The 8,763-nt window shown below is 30.5% G+C and overlaps 1 protein-coding gene and 1 long non-coding RNA gene across 2 annotated transcripts; both read right to left on the bottom strand.

Annotated features, from left to right (window-relative positions):
* Positions 1–1,694: 1,694 nt before the first annotated feature.
* Positions 1,695–3,022, bottom strand: LOC132728653 (protein FAM221A-like). The gene is made up of 3 exons (XM_060714333.1): positions 2,891–3,022; positions 2,396–2,589; positions 1,695–1,944 (listed from the first exon to the last, which is right to left on the bottom strand). The coding sequence occupies exons 1-3, from the start codon at positions 2,998–3,000 to the stop codon at positions 1,814–1,816; spliced, it is 435 nt and encodes a 144-aa protein (XP_060570316.1). The 5' UTR covers positions 3,001–3,022; the 3' UTR covers positions 1,695–1,813.
* A 2,099-nt stretch (positions 3,023–5,121) lies between these two features.
* On the bottom strand, positions 5,122–7,876 carry LOC132728637 (uncharacterized). The gene is made up of 4 exons (XR_009625510.1): positions 7,610–7,876; positions 7,000–7,129; positions 5,614–5,703; positions 5,122–5,212 (listed from the first exon to the last, which is right to left on the bottom strand). It is a non-coding gene; the product is annotated as an uncharacterized LOC132728637 (long non-coding RNA).
* Between the last annotated feature and the right edge of the window lie 887 nt (positions 7,877–8,763).

Here is an 8,763-nt window from a genome sequence, read left to right on the forward strand (position 1 = left end):
TCGTTACAAAGTTTATGTTGACAATGTAAGGACGAAATACACACACATTAATACGTCACCGTTAACAACTTTTGATCTTGAATTGCTAAAAAGACGAATTCATCAACATAAATAACATAAACATATTCATCCAGGCAAAAAAATGAGATTGTTTCATTGAGAATAAAGACATATTGATATATATTCAACAAACAACATACATTTCTCCTTTTAAATACTATACGTATATATTTATAAGATTTTATTTATAAATATTCCTTAGACAAAACAATGAATTGAATATTTTCATGCTTAAAGTGGGTTGATCTGGAATGGGCATATTTTCATTTGTATTTCAAATTATTGACAAAAGATAATAGAAGTGTATCATTTAAATACTCTTATAAATTTAAACATTTGTTAAAAACAACAATGGCAATGTTGTTCCTAGTGATTTAGTATGTTTTTATATGTAGGATAGTAATAATGTGTTGCAGAACAATTCTATTATAAACTACATTGTATATTTATATATTTGTAATGTCGGATCATTAATTTCACACTTAATAAAATATCCATATATATCTTTCTTTCATGGCTTGTTGTCACCAAAGATACTTAATATATTTTAGATATATATTTATGACATTGCAGACATTCCGATATGGACACATTCGCTTTAAGCTTTATAATGATAAAATATTTCTGTTTGCAATAATGTAACATCAAAGGTATAAGCGAGGCAGAAATTCATTAGCTTTGGACATATTAAATGTACTGTGAAAGAGGTACCTAATTGTCAGAAGACAAATCATACGCTTTAGTATAGTTCATAAACGAACATATTAACAATTGACAGAATCATAAATGGTTAAACTAATATTGCATTGTATCATAGTTTGGGGACCTTCCTGTTGAAAATGTGTCAGAGTTAAATCATATACATATACATGCACAGTGCGTTAACTTGAGTGCAGGTATTAGGTACCCGCGCTCTAGAGCATGCCCATTCATTGGTTCATTTTGTCTGGGGTTTACATATTGTGACGACAGAGAAAGGGATAGCGATAGAAATATTATAGTCAGATGCTCGTTCATTGGTTACTTTGTCCTGGGGTTTTATATTGTGACATCAGGAAACGTGTTTTATTTTTGTCTATGATACAAAAGAGGAAGAACATCAAAACACTCGGCAATCCTGATTTATACTCGGGGGCTACGCCCCCTCGTACAAATCAGATAGCCTCGTGTTTCGATGCTCTTTCTATTACATAACTAATGAGGGGCTGCTATTTTATATGTTTAACTGATAACCACACTAGCGTCACTTTTACACACTCTTCATGGTCAAATCATTTACTGAAAAAATGAACGAATTTAGAAAAGCTTTACTTTTGTGTCTAAACGGAACGTTTAAAAGGTGTTTTGAGGATGATATTTATAAAAGCGGTTAATATTGTAAAACACTGACAAAAACTTAAGACATGATATCGTGATAGTTTTAATGTAGTAAACCACCATTAACAGGATATGATGAGAAATAAAATGAAATATTTCCTCATTGGCCTTTTCAGTTAAAACAACAGTTTCTCATTTTCTGAATCAAATAAACTTTTAATTAAAAATAAAAAGAATTAATCATGTTTACATATGTAAGCCCGACAATAACATGTTTTAGTAAGGTCTTATTTCAATTCTGAGAATATATATTTAAAAATAATAAATTAAGTGTAAAACTATACAAAAACAAGCACAACAATATCGACACCACGAGAAAAGAACACTAGCAGTAATGACCACATTGTACATCGCACTGTTAAGAAACAACACGTCACTATTGGCCATTTCCTCCACGCCTTGTTTCACGCTCATCACCTGTTTCAATAGTCATTTTATGGTTATTAACGGGTACACCACATCCGCAAATGAATGAGCTAGAAAATCCAGTACAGCTAGTACATCCAGCTGAAAGAGATGGATCAACTTATAACACTTGACAAATGATAACATTTTAGCCATTGGGATATAAATCATTTTATCGTAATTTCTATTATTTTATTTTATTTAAATTATCCAATAAAAGTATAAGTTATATATACAGTATATACATAAAGTGATCGATAAACATCCATCTGTTATGGAAGTTCCTGTAATTCTCAGACATTTTCTTTGCAATTGCATTGTTATTATAAAATTAAAGTTCCTACAGAAAGGGCTAAGCCGATTGGAATATACATTTGAGTTATACACATATATAATATGCACTGTATATAGACTTACCAACCGAAAGTGATAAGCCTTTGTCACCAGTATAGCGCCACGCCAGTCTTAACTTCATTGAAGTATGCAACGGTTAGCTTTAATTTATACTGAAATGCCGTTAACCTTTTCAACAACACGTAAAAATATTCATTACCTCTTTTACAAATATATTTTCCGAATTCTGAATGTTCGTCGGGAGTGTGTTTACAATGACAGCGTATTGGCGAGCAGCAGTTGAGAGGAGGTACGAAGTGAAAGCTGGCACATTTACAACCAGAGACCCGGCATGGTAACTTTATTGGGCGTTCTTTAGGGACCTCCTCAAAATTAACCTTGTGGTTCTTGTAACTACATATAATATAGATACAATTGATGAAACGACGGAAAGTTAGTATATATAACGTAAAATATGTTGTAGCGTAAACTTCCCTTTCGTGACAATTAAAGCAATAAAATGTTATTTTGAAAATGAAAGAATGCATATTCAGTCTCGAATCATTTCTTCGGCAAGTCTAAAAAGCATAATTAGAGGTAATGATTTAAACTACGAAAGACATATCTGAACTCAATAGAAATGTTAAAAATAATGAGTAGATAAAAAAACCAGATTGTTTCAGAATTCAAAAATACAGATCCGAAGTATTATTACCCATGTTGACAGAAACACAATGTTTCTGGTTCCATTGTTCTACAATCTCTGCCAGTAGTGCTGGTATAACTGGTGTATATACCATTACTTTTATATAGTTGACTCGTCATCGTTTAATCTTAAATCTCAATACAGTAGACCTTTATTTAAACATAATACTTAATAAACATATACATGTACACAGATATACACAGAAAGTAAATACATTTTAATACAATTAAGATTTCTAATGGCAAAGTCAGTAAATATTACCTAACAATTTTTATTCTTTGCGAATTATCATTCTAGATATCAGATAAATTCATCAGATAGTATCTTCACATTAATAAAGAAACAACAATTGCGCGATTTTTAAATGCAGTTTTAAGTATTGTATCAATGCAAAAAAAAATTAGTAAGTTAATAGTCTTATTTAACAGGTAATACACATTTTTATGATATGTTTTCATAGGCAATATATTTAATATAATAAAATAGATCACTTATAAATTTATAATCATTATTTTGAAAGCTCAAAAACTCACCGATAAATGTTATCAAAATATTTCTTTAAGTAATATATCATGGGAAATAATGTTTATAATACTAGTAATCTATTTTGCTTTATAAAGTATAATACGCAACGTTTAACTATTGTACTATCCAATAAATAGCGTACGGAATTATTTAACCTTTCGATTTAAATTATTATAATGTCAAGTTAAAAGTTTCAATCTATATATAGGGTATTTATTATGACTTTTTCAAAGGTAGTATTATACGTATTAAAAATAGGCTATACACAGGAAAATAAACTTTACTGCCAATTAGTGTATTCTATATATGTATTTACAAGTCCAAAATTATAGTTTATAGAAATTTCATTAATCTTTGCATTCATAAAAATAATTTGTATTAAAATTGAATTATTTATTATACTTATGCTATGCTATTAAAAAAAAAATTAAAGGGACGCTTATTTCAATGTCTAATTGGCATTTCATTTTGAACATTTGTAATGAATTACCAAAATGCAATTTCATACTTATTTACACATATTAAAACACACCTTTCCACACAAATGTAATATAGAGGAGTTTATTTACGTTATGTGATGTGTTGCATAACCACATGTCTTATCATAATTTACTACAAGTGTACTCATCTTTTACTAAGCACCATATGTTTGAGTGTAATATTTTTGGGGATAATTTTATAAACGCCGTGCGAAAGGTTTTAAATGTTGATTTTCTGTTTAACAATTCAGCTGAAGGACGAATTTAACCGTATAAATGAGTTTTAAAGTGATTTTGTGCAAGGGAAGAGGATGACCCCCTCTTTAAAGATTTCAGAACTTACAGCGTGCTATCAACAACATGTACGACATGCCTGAACGACCAAAAACAGATCATTTGCCGACCTCCAGCCGACTCCTGGCGGGTGTACCATGTAGCCGGTATCTCTCCCAGGCTCTGGTGATGACGGTGTATTGTACACCAAGCGTTGAACCAACCTGGCCCCCTGCTGCACCATCCCTACAGCCCATCATAACTCTGCTTCTTATGTTAGCATTCGCCATATCGAGTAAAACAAAAGACTCCATCAAAACATGAAAATATTAGGGTGCATGCGTTCCATGTTACCTAAACGAGTTGTAACGGGTTAGTCAACACGGATTCATGTCAGGGGACTATCTGAAAACATTGCTGAATCAGAATTTTCAAAAATTGGAGAGAAATATGTTTTATACTTGTGATGATAAAAAATCAACTTATGGTGCTTAGTAGTTGAGTAGTATTTAACGTAATCCTTATTAGTTCCACTAAAAGATTAATATACATATAACCAATTAACATTTTGATTATAATTTATCTTCACATAACGCAACTTTAGTTTTACTAGTGTTTAAAAGTTATGACCCAAAAAACGACACGCAATTGTCATTCTTAGCGAATATAAATATGTATAGCGGTCTTTGGTAAACAGTATTTCTTTTATTGATTACGCCGATGCTTGTAAAAGGCGTGGTTAAACGATGCAGTCTCAGAACGAAATCATTAAAACCGCACCAATTTTACCGTTTTGTCTCCACTTGGTGTCTAAACAGCTACAGCTTCAGTATGTGAACGATTTTTCTCCAAGTAAATTGTGGTTCTTTTTGTCAGAATATCTGAATAAATGCCCATCTATCAACAATTTAAACAGTTTTAGGACGATATAAATGTTAATAAAATAAAAAAAACCAACAACAATTGTTAAATTCTCAGCATAATTTATTGGACATTTACAAAACAAAACGATAGGTTGAAAACTTTGTGAGGTTGATCCTTGTGAACACTTGAACTGCAACAACATAAAGAAGGGATAAATATATTCCCCAGTACATATATGTGATATCAATGTTAGAAAACGTCGTCTTTGCTCTAATCTTAGAACTATTCAGTAAAAGGGTATGATTTAACTGTTTAGCACTGACATAAGTGTATGTATATAGTTAAAATGATGGACCGAAGGGCAACTTTGAACTTCATTTACCAAGTATAGAGTCAATATAATTACAATAAAACAAATCAAATCATTAATATCCTAACTGTTAAGTATTATATACCTATTGACAAAAGTTTTCGTTGAGTCTTGCAAATGATTCGTTGAAGTATAGAAAATGTTGTTCGTTTCTAAACTGCTGTTTCCTATTGTCTCTATGAGAATTATGGGCATGCCATGTTATCACGAAGAGTACATACCTGATTATTTAGAGAGATAAGATGAACCATGTCCAGCACTAAATCAAAGTTTCATATCACGTAGTTCTAACTGAAATGACACCTCGTTTCCTAAAAGAAAATGTTTGAATTAAATATTTCACTGTGACAAATTTGTGTAATTCCTCGAAAAAGCATTGTATGGCACTTAATTTGACTAATAACATATGACGGAATAAACTAATGCACACTTCTAGGCCGCCAATCTTAATAGTATATGTTTATTCTTAGAATGTTATAAAGTAAGAGTATAAGTACCATTAAGGTCAAATCTTATAACTCGTAGATCTTATATAATTATGATAAATAGAAATTAATACTTCGATTTGTGTAACATATATGCACAATACATTATTAATTCGAGATATGTTTTTTTTTTAGAAAAAAAACAAAACAAAACAAAAGAACAAGCAAGCAGTGACTGCTAAGAAGTATGCATCGGTACACGTATGTTGTCCGATTCCAGATAAATAAAAAATGAACTAAAGTATTTTTTATAAATGTGAACACCTTGCAGTTCTATGATTTTTTTGTAGTCACAGCATTAACTTTTAACTATCAAAGAAATTATATATTCTAATTACATGTACTTATCGCATGTTTTGGAATTTTTATTTTTTCTATCTAACCCATTAAATTGAGTACAATTTTAACGGGGATTTGAAAACTGTATTGATAAATAACAGTGCTGTTTTTTCTTGATTCATGTAGGAGAACAGCCATTCATTTATTTATTCTTTTTTTACTCATTTATTACACTAATGCAATTTAAGTGTTTTTTTTATATCCCTCTAAGGTATAAAAATTTTAATAATTGATTAATTTCAGAATAATAGACACATTCAAAAGAATTCATTCAGTGCAAGTATTTTGGTAAAATAACATTGAAGGTTGTAAAGAAACAAAATGAATAAACGGTCTTTTTAAACGTTGCTTAGACACGAAAACATGTAATACAATACACATGGGTACTATTAATGCAATACATATGAACCCCTGTAGTGTTATACACTTAATAATCTATAATACAATACATGAACACATCTATCACAATGGACACATGTAATAAGATAAGATGAGCTCGTGCAATACACTACACATAAGAACCTTTAAAACAAATATGAACATCTTTATTGTAAAGCACATAAATAAATGTAATAAATACCGTTTAGCACATGCAATTACTACACATGATCACATGTAATGCAATACATATGAATATTTGTAATACAATACACATAATCATTAGTTATGCAATAAAAATGAGTAATTGTATCACGGAACACATGCACACATGTAATGCAATACATATAGACACCTACAGCAAAAATACGCATACCTTAGAATGAAAATATAAGAAAATTATACCTTCGAACCATATCACATAAACAAAAGTTATTGTGTTGACAAGTTCCAGACATTCCAAAGCCACAGCTACAACGTGATCCACGTTCTTTACCAAAGCAATCTGTAACCCTTGCATCCATCAACGAAACACCTATAATAATAAAACATTTTACGGAGTAATAAGACTTTTAATACTACAGAAAATAAATATTGTTTCGTGAATAAGGGGTGGAGCTATATTAAAGTGAATAATTATTTTATCTTTATTGTAAATGTCATGTTATGTGATTTAGCTGTTAAAGTAGATGAAGAAAGACAAAACATATCAAGTCAGTCATTATTATTGGTGCCCATGATCTCCTTCGAAGAAGAACTATCAATTCGTAAGCGTCATTTATAGGTTATTTCAGAATACACCTTATCAAAGTTATCAAAGAATTAACAAGTGTCCATTTCAAACAAACATGCGTTTTTGTGAAAATGTTCAACAAACATATGAATAATGACAGCTGAAACATATATAAATTTTAAAGTTCCATGAATTAACTTCGAACTAGATTATGTAATTGCAAATAAATTGGTTTTAAGTAATTTATTTTTAAAACACATTTATGAAATGTTGAATACTTACATAATATGACGAAGCAAGCCAATAATAAAAGCTTCATTTCTGATAAAACTGATTTCACGGTTGGTAAAATTTGGTCCTTGTGTCTCGGTTGTTCAGAATTTCACACGGTTTTGCGAAAATCACCACACAATGACAATGTTTTGTATCGTATGAACGTGCTCAATATGTTTAAATATCTAGCAGTTGTATTATATACAGAACATGTTCTAGCTACTAGATAGGACATGGGTTCTTAATTTGAATATCCTCTAATATATATAGAAAAGAAACATCCGGGAATGCATATGGTAATAAAAGATAGCGTGTTGTTTCAATTTGTAACCACATTTGATAATTAACAAACTAACAATAAGAAAACAACATACAAGGTACATAGAACAGAGACAATTATTTTATGGCACATATTCCATCGCACAACTGATATTCAGAACCATTGTTATTTGAAAGAGGCGAAAACCTGATATTATGTTTCTGTTGTCATCAGTCAACGCAAGATATGAAAACAAAGTTCAACAAGGAAGGGTTGCATTCAATGCACGCATACAACTTTTCATGTCTTGTTACAGTTAACATGGGTCAAACAGCAACTTCCGTCTCCAAGAAAGCAGCGTTCTTGAGGATAAAGTGCAACAGGTTTCCACTGTCTTTACGTTAAAATAGACACTGACTCCATCTTTCATTGAGATAACTACATTTACCTCTGTTTTATTTCTCATTATTTAAGGCTTATATTTTTACGCAACATGTTCTATCATGTATAAAATAAGAACTAATAAAAACAGTATACAAAATAGTCTTCTATTAACGTTGAAAGTCTTAGATAACGTTTCATGGAAAGATAAACTTAATTATCTGTGGACAATTCTACCGGATGCATAAAATTAAGACAAGTGCTAAACAAACAGAACAAGGGAAGCCACCTCAAAATAAATTTTTGACATTATTGCAAGAGTTTTAACACACAAACACACAGGCACGCACTCACGTACGCACTCATTCAGACGTGTAGAAATATTAATTTAAATTAGATAATTCCGTATTTACGTTTGATCGAACAATTGACTGTAAACGGATAGAAATTACATGTACTCGTCAAAGTTTCTTAAACTGTTAAATGTACCAAAACGAGGTAAGCAATATTGTTTCTGGATACA

The sequence above is a fragment of the Ruditapes philippinarum genome, unplaced genomic scaffold (genome assembly GCF_026571515.1).
Source record: "Ruditapes philippinarum isolate M1 unplaced genomic scaffold, ASM2657151v2 ctg1459_1_1_1_1, whole genome shotgun sequence".
Lineage (NCBI taxonomy): Eukaryota > Metazoa > Mollusca > Bivalvia > Venerida > Veneridae > Ruditapes > Ruditapes philippinarum.

Excerpts from the sequence above, each read along its gene's own strand:
- LOC132728653 (XM_060714333.1), bottom strand. The coding sequence starts at position 3,000 with ATGACGAGTCAACTATATAAAAGTAATGGTATATACACCAGTTATACC. Across the intron at positions 2,590-2,890 it reads TTGTGTTTCTGTCAACATGG|TTACAAGAACCACAAGGTTA; the intron begins GTAATAATACTT and ends TATTATATGTAG. Across the intron at positions 1,945-2,395 it reads AAAATATATTTGTAAAAGAG|CTGGATGTACTAGCTGTACT; the intron begins GTAATGAATATT and ends CATCTCTTTCAG.